We start from the raw sequence: 18,024 nt of genomic DNA, 5'->3' as shown, positions 1-18,024 counted from the left end.
CTCTGGGTAGCAGATTCCACAGTTTAACTGATCTGTAATTAAACGTTCTCCTCCCGCTGTTGTTCCTTGTATTCGGTAATCTATAATCATGCAATGACTGTCTAGTAGAGTGTCTATGACATGCATTAACTGGCACAAGAGATATCTCCTGTGGGTCAGCTATGCTTGCAGTCTTGAAAACTGAGTGTTCTTATTGTAAGCTGCTCCAACGAAGCAAGAGATCAACAGGTGGTCGTGGGCATTCCATTGGGGTCAAACAATTTATGTGACAAAGGCCAGTCAAAGGATCTCAAAGGGCACTTGCTTCCCTCCGCCAAAGTTCAGGTTTACATAACTAGGTAAAGTTTAACGGCCCTAGGCCTTACATAACCGTACATGACACTTGAGTTATGTAACACGTGGCAAAACGTGTGAGGGCAGCAACAGTTAGCTAAATGCCATGTGTGCATGTAAGGGTTCTTATCTCCAAACAGGTGTCTGTATTATTATCGCCATGAAAAATGGAGATATAGTTTTGGGTGTGTCTGTCTGCCTGTCTGATTGTGTTTCCGGATTATTGTAGTCAGCACTTAAAACTTAAAAACCTCTTGATAGATTGCGATGATATTTGTATGTGGTTAGATGTTGGGAAGATAAAGGTCAAGGTTGATCTCCTTGCATGTGACCTTGGTACTGTAGCAGAAATTCCGTTTCTTTTTATCTTTTGACCCGGGTGTGCTATGGTCTTGCTTTCAATGGTGCTTTTAAGCGCTATGAGTAAATGGGTCGGCTGTCAGAGAAAATTTACGATCCCCCAACCTCTGCTTGGAGAGTCTTTTGTGTTCGCCACCACCCCTATTTGTGGAATGGTATAGCAACTTACGCAACTGAGTGAAAGAAGAGTAACTTCAGGTCGCGCACGCAACGTTACACCACAAACAGTACACGTCCGACCAAGAGGCAAATCTTCACAGTGAACCTCTCCTTGGAGAGTCTTCTGTCTTGACAACCACCCCTACTCTTGAAATGGTATAGCCCTTGCGCAACTTACGTAACGAAGTGAAAGAAAGGTAACTCTAGGTCACGCACGTACTCCACAGAGGCTTTACGTTCGACCGAGAAGAAAACCTTCACCGTGACTCCCGACTCCGAGACTTATTACTCTACAGAACACTTGTGAAGTGTCGGCCAAGTTCAGGTGCGTGTTTCGGGGATGGTGTTACTGTGACGTCACCACGGTGACGATAATGAGATTTAAGGGAGCAGTCACACTAGTACGTATGTTCAAGTCCATGTGGGCTGCGTATGGGCATTTGACAGGTTTAGATAAAGTTTGCGGGAAAGAAGATATTATTTACTAGCTTTGACACATCGTTGTGCAGTCTGATTAACGAACTAAAAACACTACTTATTTGGCATCAAAATTTACCTGACTCGAATAATGTTAATACATGGCTCACATTTATTCATGGTCATTCATTGGTGGTCATTGCTTTGGCTGTTCGGCATGCACAACCAAAGGCACTTCACACGTGATACCCCTCGAGCCTACTGGTTAACCTGTCAGAAGTGTGCCAAAACACGGATTTTGGGCGCCAGTGTGCCGTCATCTTTGTACCAATACTTGCCACTAACATCCGTGTCATCATGTATGTGCCACCATTTGCCACTAAAAGTCGTAAAATTGTTGCCCTTCTTGCCTCTCGTGGCCTTCTTTTAGGGACGACATTATCGCATGAAGGCAAACACACTTGCTTAGCCCGCGTATGCGTAGGTCAAAAGTTCACGGAGTTCTTCGATTCCGTTCGAGACGTTGCCTCGCAACTAACAAATTCGGTAACCACCATATACTTGAAACATATAGTCGATAGTTCAGCAGCATAATTCGTCAGCACAAATGGTTAGTGCACTCTGAAATGCCGTAGAGATTTTGCCCCTTTCTTTTGTTTCAAGCCCGCATCCTTCAGCGTTAAAAGTTTGCGGCAACCCTTGTAAACTATACAATTCCGGTACATTTATGGCCTGCAATGGAAAGATAAGGGCTATCGCACACAAAGCACTCAGTCCAACAGGCTGAAGTAAGTATGACGTCAGAAGAAGAAATTGACAGGCTTCTATTGTGTCTGTCTCCCAACACGCTGAGTCTTCTCTATTTCTGTCCTGCACGGACAGACAGGCAGGAAGAGAGACAGGCAGATAGAAAAATAAAGATGGAGGCAGAGACATACAGTTTTAACATATACGTCAGTGCCCTTAAGGACATCTGCTATTGAGGTTTGGTGTTCATAGCCTAGAAATAAGCAATCATCGGTCTATTGTAGGGGTTAAAACTTAGCCTCTACCAGGCTACGTGGATCGGTGGTCTAATTGTAGAAATTGGACAGAGTCAATAGTACGCTAGGGGAGACGGCCGGCCAGAAAAAAAACATTATCCTCACCACGATTTTTACAATTAGACCACCGATCCACGTAGTCTGGTAGAGGCTAGTTAAAACTTTGTCCCTACGTCTCCAGGTCCGGTACTGTCATGGAGGAGCCGGTTAAGGACCCCGACACACAGCTGTCCGCCTCGAGCTCAGGACTGGTGCTGGAGGGAGCCAAACAAACAGTAAGTAGAGCACTGAGTGGACGGGTTTGTTACTGTGTGGCTGTGGTTTATCTTAATGGGCTTACGTCACATTTCTAAACCGAGGCCCGGCCGGGCAGCGTTCAGGACAGAAAATAATTGGTTTAAAGGACAGTTAAACTACACAAGACGTAAAGAGAATAGTTGTGAGCTTTATTTGCAAACGACCGGGCCGGGCCCAGTTTGGAAATGTGACGTTAGCCTACTGGGGCTTAATTCTTAGTCGATTTTTATGTATTCTACCATGTCATGGGGGATTCATAATCTTAGTGTTGGATAGGCATCACCCGAGCCTCGTCCAATTTGTGAAGGGCAGATTTTGAGCAAAAAAATACGGTCGACACCATTCGATTTTGAGATTCGGAGAGCTTTAACCGATCTTCAAGTTTGGCCAGTTGCTTGAACTGTGACGCTAGAAAAGATAGAAAACAGACAATTTGACGGCGTTGCTGTATTGCTGTCGTTAAGAGTGTTTGTTAAGCGCTATGTTTGACATCAATTCAGATGCACATCATTCACACGTTATATCAAAACATGTCGGAGAAGGGGCTCAAATAACCAAACAATTTGGCATAAAAAATACAATCCCCACTTGAGTGTGTGACTTTTTTAGTGGAATTGGCGCAGATTCCTAATTACCCAGGATTTGAAAACAACACATTTCCATGCTCCCCCAGAACGTTTCTCCGCGGTTTGTCCCGAGTATATTCAGGTTGCCATCTGACATTTCATGATAATACTTACAATCGCCATATATAGATAGACATGTTACGCAACGTTATGACGGAGGCAATATGGCAGCCTTGCTTAAGCGGCGCAGTCACAACAAACGTCGTGAGATTTTCAGCTAGGTATACGTGAGAGAACCAATCATCCGCAAGATACAGCAGTTTCAGTGAATTTTAACCCAGCAGTCCTGCAATCGACAGGTATAATTATTAACCAGAGAGGTCAAACTGTCCTGACGGACAAGACATGTATAAGGAATAAGGACAATAAGGCAGCGATAGTTCTAAGACATGGATGACACCAGGAAGGATACCAAGGTCACCAGACGGCAAGGCTGGAGGACCCAAGCACCCATAGGTCCTGCTGAAAACCGCGTGATAACAATGGAATACAAGAGTATCGTTAAACATCGCGCTACAGGTGCTACAGTCCCGAAGGTAATATTTTAATGTTTCATGTATTTAGTATGAAGAAACAGGTGGTTTGTGTAACCTAAAATAAGCGCATCCATTAGCAGGTACTACAACCACGCGTAGCTCTTTCGAATACATCCCCGCAACTTAACCTTCATGTTAACCTCGAATCCAGTCTACCCGTGTAATGGCTACGCTCTCTTCGGGACGGACGAAGCTTGCTACCGCCGAGGTAGTCTTTCTCACCCGGTAAGAGTTTTAGGCGGTAGGAGTTTTAATTTTTTAACTCCTACCGCGTAAAGCTCCTACGTATGCCGGGTGCAAAAGATTACCCCGGCGGTAGATAGCTTCATTTGACCCGAAGCGAGCCTGGCAAATATCCACGGTAGACTTGATTTCAGGTCACACAACTGGAAAAGAGCTAGCCCAAAGAGTCTGCGAGCTTTAAAGGGAATATTCAGCCGGAATACTGTCAGTGTCCTCGCGATTTGTAAGTTACCGAGACTCTATAAATGTTTCAAGGGTGCGTCCACATTCGTCGTTGGTCGTCCTACGATTCTGATGTCGTAGAATTTTCAAGCAGGCTAGCTGTGAAAGAACCAACCACCGACAAGGATTTTTAAAAAAAGTTTAAAAACTTTTAAAAAGTCATTTTGACCAGATTGTGTTAAAGAAAGTGAGATCAGTAGGCCTTTTCAGGTCATCATATCTTGTCACTCCACCAATGGATCCATCTTAGGGTAGCAGTGTTGGCCTCTCGGAGGTCGCTATCGGTGCAGATTGGGCCTTTTCAGATGAAAATACGATAATGCAATTTATGAAGGCTACTGACAGGGTGTTCCTTTGTTCTTGTTTGTCCTGCAATCGACAGCTGTAATTATTAACCAGAGAGGTCAAACTGTCCTGACCTGTCCTTGCAAACGTCATGTCGTGACCCACCCAGTTGGGTCAGGTAAACACAAACACATAACCGGAGGGCTGGTGGTTAGTATTCGGGTCACGAGTCACGAGTGCGATTTCTGTAGCCTCCATAGCAGGCTCCCTGGGCCCTTTGTTCGTCTTTTTTGGGTCAAAATATACTGTTGTCATGGTCAAGCGAGCATAGGTAGACCACGCAAAACATATGTACACCAACTTTGTGAACATACAGGCTGATCGGCTGAAGATCTGCCCAAGGCTATGGAGGATAGGGAAGGATGGAGGGCCGAGAATCGTGCCCATCCGTGCAACCAGCACACCCGGTGTGTCTGTCTGCAGTGTCTGATACACTGTTTATACTGGTCTTCTCTTTTTGTACTGGGTGGCCGGTCCGTACAAGCAACCCATTACAAAGAAGAAACGGACAGCAAAAGTGTATTATGAACCAAAAGACGAAAAAAAGAACACCCAGAGAGCCTGCTATGGAGGCTAGACTTTGGGGTCTTGAACTAGACGTTGTTGTACTCGGGGAAAAGCATTTAACACGAATTTCTTCACTCCACCCAGGTATACATGGGCATGTGCGCAAACGCATCGCAAACACATGGTAGCTAAAATCTGGGTCTTGGCTGTTCGGGATGGTCGCCATATTGGATCTATACGTTCCACCAACATGGCGACGATAGAACCTGATAGCTATAACCCGTTTTTAATGGGGGTATAACAAAATCAAAAAAGAAAGAAAACTAGACAAGAGAGACAAGACGTTTTTTCACTGTTTTCATTTTTTTTTTACATCATTTCAAAGAACATACAAGAGAAGAAGGAAAGAAAAAGGGATGTGTCAAGCTACCCACAACAGGTTACTTGTCCGCCGAGCTCCCACCAACCCACTCCTGCCAACTTGACACATCCAAATAAAAAAGACATACGAAACGTACAAGACAGACAGTTCATACCAGACTGATACGACTACAGGGGGGAAGCAGGGGATTAAAAGCGTAGTCGCAGTTTTCCCCCGTCGACCCTCGCCCACTGCACTGAGCACCACAGAGACATAAACGTTGTTTCGTTCAGACGTACAAAGTCAAGCTTTATTCTTGAGCGGAGGCACTCCTTGGTGTATGGGACCATCTCGACATGAGTCGAAAAGGTCTTGTCAAAGAGTGCTTCACAACGTGAGGACCATATGCGTTTCCTCGCGACGGCCAGGGTGTAGGTGATAGCATCTATCTTGCATTTTTTCCATGAGGGTGGCAGGATGCCATAGATAACCATCTGTTTATTTATTCGGAAGTCTGACATGACCCACCTCCTGAGAAAACCCTCCACCCAAGTCCATGTTAGCAGCACTTCGCTGCAGTACCACATGGCGTGCTCTACAGTTTCGTGGCCTTTACAATTCTGCCTTGGACAAGTTCCCGAGCGAATGTAACCCCAGTTCGAGCAGAGCAGGGCATTCGTTTTGAGGGCGTGGTGTGCAACCAGCCATGCAGTGCCCTTCAGTCTGTTCTCCAGGAGTGGGTGTTGAACAGATTGGAAGGTTAATGGCCAGGGAACAGAACGCTTGTTAAGACAGACGCTTGGAATGTGAGCATCCTTCTTTAGAAGGCTGTCGTATAGAGACCGCGTAGTGCACCCGGGGTCCCACTTTTTAGAGGGGGATGCCTCTACGAGTTCAGATACCAGGGACTGTAGAGCTTTGTAGTGGGGAGGGGCGTTCGGGGAGTGGGGCATGTTATTGGACCATGTTGACGGGTCGAAACGTCTAATGAAAATACCGAGCCAGTACATGGCGAGCTGCACCCAAGGTAAGTCTTCCTGGGACATGATGTCCGAGAAAGGCCGACTGTACAGACATTTTGCCTTCTTTGCTATGTCGATTAGGCCCCAGCCGCCCTTCTCAGGAGGAAGGTAGATGGTATTTCGGCTGATCATCTCACGCTTTTTGTCCCAGAAAAAGGCGAACAGTGCGGTATTGATTTCCTTCATGACCGAATCAGGAGGGGTGAACACCGACGCCAGGTACCACAGTTTGGCGGTGGCTAGAGAGTTTGCCACTGTCACTTTGCCTGTAAAGGAGAGGGATCTGGCTCCCCATCCTTGTAAGGTTTCAACAAATTTGCGTTTACCTTCCTTCCAGTTGGTTAGGGGCATGTCAATGTTGCCAAAGACCCCACCAAGCAGACGGATGGACCCAGATGTCCATTTTATTTGTACAGGGGTGTCTGGTCTATTTCTCCATTTCCCCAGCCATAACCCCTCACACTTGTCTAGGTTCAACATTGAGCCTGAGCCTCTGTTGTACAGCCCGACAAGGTCAAACAGCCTGACGATAGAGTCGTCTGATGTCAGGAAGGCAGAGTTATCATCTGCATACAGAGACATTTTGGCTTCGTAGCCGCCTGGGAGTTTTACTCCATGCACCTCAGAGTCTTTGCGGACTGTCGCCGCAAACGGCTCAAGAGAGATTGCATACAACAGTGGCGAAAGTGGGCATCCCTGCCGCACTCCCCTTGTTAGGGCGAAGGGAGACGACAGGGAGCCATTCACCAAAACGGAACTGGAGATGTCGTTGTAAAGTATTGAAACCCACTTCCGAAAGGAAGGTCCAAATCCCATTCGTGCGAGAGTCTGTTGTAGAAAGGAGATGTTGACACGGTCAAAGGCTTTTGCTTGATCAAGGGAGACAATAGCACATTCGACGTTATTGTTATTTACGTAAACAACTATGTCTCGTGTGAGTCGGAGGTTGCACTGGATCGACCTTCCTGGTACACCACAGGTTTGGTCCGGGTGCAACACCGACGCTATTACAGACTGAAGGCGGTTATTAAGAACTTTAGTCAAAATTTTGTAGTCGGTGTTTAGGAGGGAGATTGGTCTCCTGTTCTTGGGGTCCAATTCGTCTCCCTTCTTTGGCAACAGTGTCAAAACCCCAAACTTCTGGCTGGAGGAAAGTTCTCCAGCATCAAGAGCTTCTTGAAACACCTTCAGGAGGTCGTCGGCAATCAGATGCCAGAAGGTCGTGTAGAACTCTTTGGGTAGACCATCACTGCCCGGGCATTTGTTATTTTGCATGCTGCGGACTGAGTTTAACATTTCGTCGGTTAAGAGAGGGGCCTCCAATGCTTGGGCCTCCTCTGGGGTCAATGTGTTTTCAAGGTTGTCACAAAGCTGGTCAGAGGCAACCGGGTCCACTGGTTCCTCAGCAAACAGCTCTGCGTAGAATTCGTAGAAAACATTTGCGATTTCGTCATCCTCATGGACAACTTTTCCCATTGAGTCTCGTATGGCACAGATCCTTTTCTTCTTGCCGTTGGAAGCGGCCTGCTTTAGAAAGAAGGACGTGCACTTTTCCCCCTCCTCAAACTGTTTGATTCGGGATCTGACGATGGCGCCCTGAGCTTCAGAGGTTGCCAACTCTGACAGTGCGTCTTTCGTGGCCTTATATTGTCTCAGGACATCAGGTGAGACCGCACCAGCATTAAGTTGGTTGGTCAGATCCCCTAAAGTGTTGTTCAGTTGGTAACGAGCTTCTCTTTTGTCTTTGGCTATCTTACATGAGTGCTTAATAAACAAGGAGCGGGTTCGGTCTTTGACGTCATCCCACCAAGATCTCAGGGAAGGGTAACCCAACTTCAAAGTCTGCCAGTCCTTGTAGGACGCAGTGAAGTCCGACTGGACTTCTTTGTTCTTTAGGATGGAAACATTGCACTTCCACATGGAAGACTTCTTTTTAGCTGTTGGAAGCACATCGATTCCCACACAATCGTGGTCTGTGAAGTATGCAGGCCGGAAAAAATGGCCAGAGACGGGCAGATTGTTGGATGAGTAAAGTCTATCCAGTCGGCATGCTACAGCGTTATCAGGTTGACGCCACGTACATACGCGCCCATCCGGATTCAGCTGCCTCCACGAGTCGTGTAGGTTGTGACTAGCACAGAGGTTCTTTAGAATTTTCGAACCTCCAGAACTACGACTTGGATTCCCCCCTCTTTTATCTAGGCTGGGAGACTCAATGCAGTTGAAATCCCCACAAAGGACCGTGGACTCAGAGTTGGATAAGAAATTGCCTAGACCACGGAAAAATGTGGATCGTTCAGCTGCATCATTCGGTGCGTATACGTTGCACACTCGAAGAGAGCGCGTGCCGTCAGCCAGGACTGCGGAAACTACGCGACCCTCATTATCGCAGAATTTCTTAGTTATTTTCAAGTCAAGGGATGGGGAAAGCAGGATGCCTACACCTCTAGAATTGGGCGTACCAAGGCTCCATAGGGCCTGCCCTCCCCATTCCTTTTCCCACTTAGTAGTTTCATCCACATGTGTAATGTGACTCTCTTGCAGGCAAACAATATCAAATTTGTGTTGTCTGCAAAAGTCGTATACCTGTTTGCGTTTGTTGGGATTGCGCATCCCACAAACGTTTAAGGTTGCTATAACCACCATCGTTAACATAAAGAAGGCATTGAGCCTATGCATATTTTGGGGCATCATTATAGAGATTCTCCAGATGACGTGAACTCGTCGATGGCTAGCTCTCCTGATAAGGGAAGGTCGTAACCGGGACTATGAGGGCCCTTCGTTACTGTCGACGGCTCACTCTTTCTTTTTGGGCTGACTTCTTCGTCGGAAGGCGCAGGCCTTTTAGAGGTCTGCTGGTCGACTTCCATCGCGTCAGATGACGGGTCTCCAGTATGTGGGGCCTTCTTCTTGGCCACCACATTTTTGACTGGTGTCTGAGGCTCTTCGACCTCGTTGTTCTGTTTGCGGCCATTTTTGGCCTTGCCCTTGCGCTTCTTGCGTTTCTTGTTGCGAGGATGGGTTGTTTCTTGCTCCCCGTTTGGTTCAATGCGCTCCGCAGAGCTCGGAGATGGTTGGGTTGCTTCAAGAAGCAGCTCCCTTTCTAGCCCCCTTTCTTTCTCCGTCAGTTCGTCAGAGGAAGCAAATTCCTCGGCGGAATCATCTTCCCCGCTCTCCTCCGACCCGGAGTCGCTGGAGTCAGTCTCGTTTGTTTGCTCACTCTGACTCTTACCACTGGAGACAGTCTCGTTTACTTGAGACTGCTCACTCTGACCAGGGGTCTTAGCACTGGCCACGGTTGCCTCAGCAGCCGGACCGCTGGTCCACTTATTGTCAGGCAGCAGTTTGTTGGCATATGAAGTAGGGCACCGACGTGCGGTGTGTCCCTCCTTGCCGCACTGATTACAGACTACGTGATTGCTGCATTCCGCAGAGGTATGCCCAATCAGTTGGCATTTGTTACAGAAGATGACAGTACATTGTGCTGCCTCGTGCCCTTAATTCCTGGTAACATTTCAGACATGTTCTTTGTTGTCCGACATACCGGAAAAAGGCTAACCGACCGTCTGCTAACCTCCAAGAGGACGGGATGTTTGCCCCTGGTTTGAGTATAACCTTGTACTGCCTGTTCCCATTACGGACAGTAGGTCTGTCCCAGTAGGTGGTCATACGGGAAGCCAGGACCTGTCCATAACGGGATAGCCAGTACCGTACGTGATTGTCATCTAACTCGTCCGGTATACGGGTTGCTGTGACGACTGTCTCAGCACTTCCGTACACACGGACATCTAAGTACTGTAGTGCCGAGAGTTTACCCCCATACAACTTTCTATCGTGAAGCGTACGGAAGGTCAAATCAAAAGACGTAGCGTTCAGCGCTTGCACTGTCTGGAGACTGGATGTAGGTATCCCCACAGAGTCCAGGAGTGCCCAGGTCTCCTGCTCAGATAACTTGTCTTTCTGAGCGGTATACGTAACGCAAATTGAGTTGTCTCTCCACATTTTGCCTAGTCCGAAATCAGTCTATTTCTCTGTGGAGTATATGGAAGGTTCCTTCTAGGGTCTCCAGAAACCCCTTTTAGAGCCCCGGAATGCCACCTATTCTAAAAATAGCGATTGACCCAGAAAAACAGTGGCACCAGGCGGTGTGCTTGGACTGTACCAACCCCTTCACCCACTATGGCCGGGGGGCGAGGGTACAGAAACAGCTCAAAACACCACAAATTCGATTCGAAGCGAAACAAGACTATGTAGGAATGTTGGCACAAACCTGCTTTCCTTTCCTACAAAGTAGGAAGAGTGTCCCTTCACGGGCAAGGGAAATATCTACCGGCAAAGATTGCACGTGTCCACCTACCCTCGTCTAGCGGCACGAGGACGTAGGGGGGACCCGTACGCTCGACGTGGAGGGTGTCGGTGGCACGAAAAAACACCGTAACTCCTCCAAAAATCAACTTACAGAAGATCGAAAACCATCGAAATGATCCTGGTAAAACCAGCTAACCGACTGACTAAACCTCCGGCCTAGACTCTCACTCCAACCATACAAAAATGGCTGAAAAAGAGCTCTAGACCTGCAGCACGCGGCAGAAGCGTCTACACGACGCCACGCATGCGCCCTTCCTTGTCACGTCCAGACATTTTCTTGTTTTATGCTCTTGAGCAGTCTATAACCTCTGTTCCCCTCAGGTTCCTCGTTCTGATGTCCGATGGTTCCAGAGACAGGACCTGTTGGTGTGGCTGTTCGGGATGGTTTTCATTGGTGGACTGATCGGAGCCATCTTCGGACTGGGCAGCTACAGGTTGGCGTCTTTGCCCTGCCAATCATTGCTTGTTACATTTATTTACAGTTTTCGTGCACCAATATTTGTTGTCATATTTGTGGGTGGGAGTGTGAGAATTGTAAAGCTGTGTGAAAGTTATGGTGGTGAAATTTGCCATCTCCGATAGCCTGTGTGTAAACTCTTGCCTGATTACAGGGGTTGGTACGCCCCTAGCGGACTGGCCTATAACGACACCAACACGACACGGGAGCGGTTCTTACCGGAGCCGTACGAACCTGAAGAGGGAGTCAAGGGGAGATACGGGGTAGATCCATGTAAGTGAAAGGGTTACCATACATTCTAAATAAAGTTAAACACATAAGAAATTGGACGTATTCAGATTTTAGACTGATGGACTACTGTCTTTGTCAAGGAATGGGCAATCCACTTCTTCTATGACGTCACGTTTTGTAGATGGCACACGTGACTCGGTGAGCAGTTGATCATAAGTTACAGAGAGTCTAGGGCGCCCCCCGTCATAGCAATTGATAAACAAGTTCACACTCTCGTCTATTGCAAGCTGAAACAAAAGCTGAAGACAGCAACATTTGTTAGTCAGCGGTCGATAATTGATTGAATAATCCATTATTTGCGTTTTGATGTGGCTGTCCTTTGTGCTACCTAGCGGCTCGCTGGTACTTTTGGAAGCTCCGCCCAGAACTGGTGACTCCATGGACTCGAACTTTTGTGTGGGCCTGTTACACCGTCCATCAGCTGCTGGCCTGGTGGCTCCTGTACCTGGCACAGGTGAACAAACAGGTGAGCTAACACTTACAGGTGAGCTTGCCTAGTCTGTGTATCATCCTAGTTAGATAACCGTGGTCCCCATACCCCCCTTACTAACCAGAGCTTGCCTGCAAATAAAAGTCAAGTCCTCAATCAAGTCCTCACAGTCTCTTGTAGAAAGTAACTTTACCTTTTTTGTCGCATGTGTTCTGGATTTGGGAAGAGATCTGCGTACATGTCAGACTATATGATAGAACTTTATTGCACGGTTACAACTATTACACAAAATGAAAGATAAAGACAACATATTGTATCTATCCCAATTGCATCATCCCATTTCTCCCATAGGCAGAGAAGGGCAATAAATACTCAACCAACCTGAACAGGTACACCTGGGCAGCTGTGGCCGTGCACACCTTCTTTCACCTGCTGCACCTGGCGCAGACTCACCTGACGTACGACGCTACCGCACAGGTGAGAGCGGGTATTTTAAAGTATCCAAGAGAGCTGCTAGACGTGACGTCACAAAGTAAAGATATAAGATCTGCTGCTGCCATGTTGGTTGGGAACACAGATCCAAAATGGCGACGGGTCGGTTTTTGTTTTGTTATCTTAAATTCGGTATTCGGTATTATCTAACACTCGTTCACCTTTATCCGCGGGGTAACCTATATCCGTTGTTTATTTAAATAATAGGGTATCAAGTCGGTGGTTTCAAACTGCAATATTCTCAAAATTCTGCAGTTTGAAACCAAGTTTGTCGACATGATATCCTACAAAAGCAACGGATATAGGTTACCTCGGGGATAAAGGTGAACTAACGTTACTGCAGATGACTAGCACCACATGTACTTGTGTATTTTTTTTCTCCAGGATGTGTCGATCGGCAGTTCGCAAGGCTCAGTTATCGTGGCCCTGCTGTTCGTTATGATCATAGAGTTCCGGGAAAGGGGTGTGTTTTTCGGCTGGCCTTCTGTGACAAGCGCAGGTAAGAAAAGTCAAATAAACTAGAAAGGCCGACATTTGCTTAGGAGCAAATACAGCATATTGCAATCCATCTTCATACAATAATGGACTCTTCCAGAACACCCCTATCTATGCAAAATGGACCAGTCTATATGGCCCATTTCCCATTTAAAGTGATAAAACTACCCTAATACCAAAGTCCAGATGAGTTGGCTTTCTCATGGCACATGAAGCAAAAATGTACATTTTTGGTCAATAACGGCAAAAAATCCCAAATTTCACTATTTTTAATTGATGTACACCATAGGTGTGAATAGAGCCATGTGGCCACATACCGTACGCACCTTTATACCAAATTTCAGACTATTTGGTTGCCATACATAGGCACAGGAGCCAAAACTTAACATTTTTAGTCTAAAAATGGCAAAAAATCCCAAAATTCAACAATTTGAAGTAACGTATCCCCAAAGTGAAAATGAAGTACTGTGGGCGCATGCCAGACACACCTTCATGCCGAATTTCAGGTCATTAGGTTTCTATACAAGGGCATAGGAGCCATAAATTAACATTTTTAGTCAAAAATGGCTGAAAACTCCAAAATAGCTCAATTTTGAAGTGGTCAGTGAAGAAAGCGTTGATGGGATCCTGTGCCCATACGTCCAATGCACCTATGTACCAAATTTCAAGTCATTTGAATTCTATACAAGGGCATAGGAGCCAAAAATAAACATTTTTAGTCAAAATTGGCCAAAAAACCCAAAATAACAAATTTTTTAAGTGATCTATGAAGAAAGAGTTGATGGGTTCCTGTGCTCATATGTCCAATGCACTTCTGTACCAACTTTCAGGTCATTAGCTTGTAATACCAGGGCACAGGGGCCCAAAATATACATATTTTGTCTTAAAATGACCAAAAACCCTAAATATCATAAATTCTAAGGCCTCTATCTAGGAAGTGAAAAAAACGTCTGGGGGTATTTGCTATCCCTACCTCCATGCCAAATTTCAGCTCATTTGGCCCAAAAATGAAAAAATTAATCCCATTTGAAGATTTGACAGGAGGAGAGACAAAGGAAAAAGGCCGACATTTGCTTGGGAGCAAATACAGCATATTGCAATCCATCTTCATATGCATGCCAATCCCAAATTTAACAATTTTTGATTGATATACACCATAGGTGTGAATAGAGCCCTGTGGCTACATAACGTACGCACCTTCATACCAAATTTCAGACCATTTGGTTTTCATACATAGGTACAAGAGCCAAAACTTAACATTTTTAGTCCGTAAATGGCAAAAAATCCCAAAATTCAACAATTTAAAGTAATGTATGACCAAAGTGAAAATGAAGTAATGTGGGCACAAGCCAGACACACCTTCATGCCGAATTTCAGGTCATTAGGTTTTTATACAACGGTATAGGAGCCAAAAATATACATTTTTAGTCAAAAATGGCCAAAAACCCCAAAATAACTCATTTTTGAAGTAATCTATGACAAAAGCGTTGATGGGGTCCTGTGGTCATATGTCCAATGCACCTATGTACCAAATTTCAGGTCATTAGGTTTTCATATAAGGGTATAGGAGCCAAAAATATACATTTTTTGTCAAAAATGGCCGAAAAACCCAAAATAACTCATTTTTGAAGTGATCTATGAAGAAAGTGTTGATGGAGCCCTGTGCTTATATATCCAATGCACCTATATACCAAATTTCAGGTCATTTATCCCTCATGGCAAGGCATAGGAGCCAAAAATATACATTTTTAGTCAAAAATGGCCAAAACCCCTAAAATAACTCAATTTTAAAGTGATCTATGAAGAAAGTGTAAATGGTTTTCTGTGCTCATATGTCCAATGCACCTCTGTAGCGAATTTCAGGTCATTAGCTTGTAATACCAGGGCACAGGGACCCAAAATATACATATTTTGTCTAAAAATGACCAAAAACCCTAAATATCATAAATTCTAAGGCCTCTATCAAGAAAGTGAAAAAAACGTCTGGGGTATTTGCAAGTTCTATGCCCATGCCAAATTTCAGCTCATTTGGCCCCAAAATGAAAAAGATGAATCCAATTGAAGATTTGACAGGAGAAGAAACAAAGGAAAAACAGTATATTGCAATCCCATACTATGTATGGATTGCAATATAAAAATGGTCGAAAAAGGCAGAAAATAGATTCTACAAAATACGTATATACATATTAAACAGATCAACAATCAGTTATCAAGTATTGCTCTCAAAAATATTAACGCAATGAATTCAGTCACGTCTGGAACCGCACTCTCCACATTGTAGCAGCGACACCTAGCTGCAGTGCCAAGTAGAACCAGTCAGTAATTTTGTCCGTAGGAATGTGACAGACGGTTTCTAAAACGTTGACAAATAAATATAGATACTTGGTTGTTCACAAAGAACTTAGTTAACCATTTAGCAGAAGCTAAGTTGTTTTAAATGCCGCAATTTCTGTGTACTGTGTTTACCTAAGACAAAGCCGGAAAAGCCATGCGGTCCTGGTCACGTGAGTCGGTGCGCCTGGTCCGTAAGTACCACGGTTACGTCATCATGTGGGCGGCGGTCTACACCTTCTGGTATCATCCAATGGAAAACACGCTGGGTCACGTGATGGGGTTCTTCCACACCTGGATCCTGATGCTGCAAGGAAGCCTCGTTTATACAGACCTGCATCTCAACAGGTGGGTTCGTTATAAAGGCTCTATTCGCAATTTTCATACACAAGGCAAAGCGCTTACCAACAAGATTTCGATCAGTGGTATGACCCATCTCAATTTAGAATGACCAAAAGCTTGGCGAAATGACCCGATGCCCATGTCACATGATCTGATCGGAAGTGCGATATCAGCAACGGATCAGATGTGCATGGTAGTTGGTATCGGCCCCCGTCTCGACTGAGAGGGTCGATAAGCACTAGTGTAGATGGCTTCCTTTTCATCTTGTACGAACATGCTCGTAGGTTCAGTACCTAACTCATGTTCTATGGCGAAACATAGAGCACTAAATCAGAAACAGAAAAAAATGCTATCATAGTAACGTTACCGATATTATGTTTTCTGCGTTGTCTGCGCTAATCGATGCATTGTTTGCAATTAGCTTTGTAATAAAGTTATTTTCGTGGTTTACCCCCACCAGATACTGGCGCTTCACCCTGGAGGTGTGGGTGACCCTACACGGCGGGCTGGTGGCCTGGCAGACCGGCGGACCGGACCAGATGGGCACCAAGCTGTGGCCTATGTTCGCTTTTGGTTTCCTCGCACTTGTTGTGGTCACACAGGTGAGTTGTTAATTGTTTAGATCTGCATTGTGCCAAAAAATCAAGACAAAAAGATTTGGTACTTATATACAGATATACACTGAGACACATGCACACGTACGCACACACAAACACACACACACACACAAACACACACACACACACAAACACACACGCACACACACGGATCCACAGATGAACACCAGCAGAGACATCTATACATACAGACAGACAGAAAAGTAATGTTTATAGTAAATCCGTAGCCCTTATATTAGAGTAACGTTAACGTACATCTTACCACTTAGATAATTTGACCTTGAACTTGTTTCTGTTTCCAGCTGTTCGGCCTGCCGTTCTGGAAGCACCTCCCTACCTGGTCACGTGTCATCCCTACCGTGGCCTTCCTTCCCGCCATCCTCTACTGTTACAGCTGGATCCCTGACAGAAACGGCAACCCCTGGACCCGTCTTTGGGAACCAATCGTCATCCCTTTCAACAACTGGGGCTTTGCCATGGTCATATGCGTCCTCGTGACCTTTGGCCTTTACGTAGAACGAAAATTGACCAATGGCAGTCCAGACACTACTTTGAGTACGTTTGGTCGCGTTGCCTATGTCTTTGGTTTTGTGTTCATGTATTTGATTGTTGTTTTCATTGCATGGGCGATCCAATACTATGATTTCCAGATTTCCGGTCCGTCCATGATGGTAGTTCACGAGGCTATATGGATTGTGCTTGTTGTCGTAGCCGGTTTCTTTGTGAGGAGGTTAGTTGAGGCTAAAACGGAGAAGGTCGACGTTGAGGCAAAGGAAAAACACGAAATTCCCGGGAAGGGGCTTCCGGGAAGTTACGGTTCGATTCCAATGTCATTGGACGACGGGAAGGTCAAAGAGTCTGTTTTGTCCTGATCTAAGAACTAATAAGTAGTAATATGTTAATTTTGTACCTCAAACAGGGTAGAAGATGAAGTGCACTTCATTGTTGATTGTACCATACATGTTAATGATAGAAATACCATATTTAGCTAATAGAAAGCAGATTCCCTCATTTACACATACGAGTAACACTGACAATTTATGTTCCTTATGCGCTTTGACAAACCGACTTTTGCTAAACTCATGCAAACCTACATTTTTACCATTACCAAGAAGCGAGAAGAAACCGAACTAAGTCTATCATGGACTATATGTATGTTCTGTCTCTGTTGTGACCTTTACTTAGCTCGGTTGGACAAAAGTTAGCAAAAATGTGCAGAGAAAGCAGCATGTACTATTTTAAAATGACTTGGTATGAATCGGCCGGGGATTGAACTCACGACTTATCGAATTTTTGTCCGTCGAAATAGTAGCGACGTAACATTGTTTTCATACTGCACCTCACCAATTCAGTGACAGGGGACTTTTTTTCATACAATTTTGTAAAAATGCATAAGGTTATCTGTTAAATATGTTGCGTACATTACAATCCATAAACAGTGATAGAGGACATATCTGTACAATACTTCATCAAGTGACTTGTAAAATGTGTTGTTTTCTTTTATTCATTAAATTGTAGTGCATTCTTGGTAATACTCGGTAATGTGTGATGTTTACTATTACAGAATATCATCCAAGTTAATTTACATGAGGAAATGACATGTTATATATTTCATTCTTTGTGATCTATATAATTGTATGTACATAGTTATGGTAAACCGTACAACCCAAATATAAAGTCAAACATCATCTATCGAACAGTATAATTGGAGGACAAATACCCGATGATAA

General features: G+C 45.1%; 1 protein-coding gene across 1 annotated transcript; it reads left to right on the top strand.

The window, feature by feature from the left end:
- Positions 1-872: 872 nt before the first annotated feature.
- On the top strand, positions 873-17,828 carry LOC118403824. The gene is made up of 10 exons (XM_035802674.1): positions 873-1,177; positions 2,494-2,587; positions 11,161-11,273; positions 11,451-11,569; positions 11,920-12,053; positions 12,369-12,494; positions 12,894-13,008; positions 15,476-15,683; positions 16,138-16,279; positions 16,597-17,828. Exons 2-10 carry the CDS (start codon positions 2,507-2,509, stop codon positions 17,164-17,166), a joined length of 1,608 nt encoding a protein of 535 aa, XP_035658567.1. The 5' UTR covers positions 873-1,177; positions 2,494-2,506; the 3' UTR covers positions 17,167-17,828.
- The last annotated feature ends 196 nt before the right edge of the window (positions 17,829-18,024 follow it).

This window comes from Branchiostoma floridae, chromosome 16 (assembly GCF_000003815.2).
Source record: "Branchiostoma floridae strain S238N-H82 chromosome 16, Bfl_VNyyK, whole genome shotgun sequence".
NCBI lineage: Eukaryota > Metazoa > Chordata > Leptocardii > Amphioxiformes > Branchiostomatidae > Branchiostoma > Branchiostoma floridae.
This window is presented reverse-complemented; position numbering and strand designations above follow the sequence as displayed.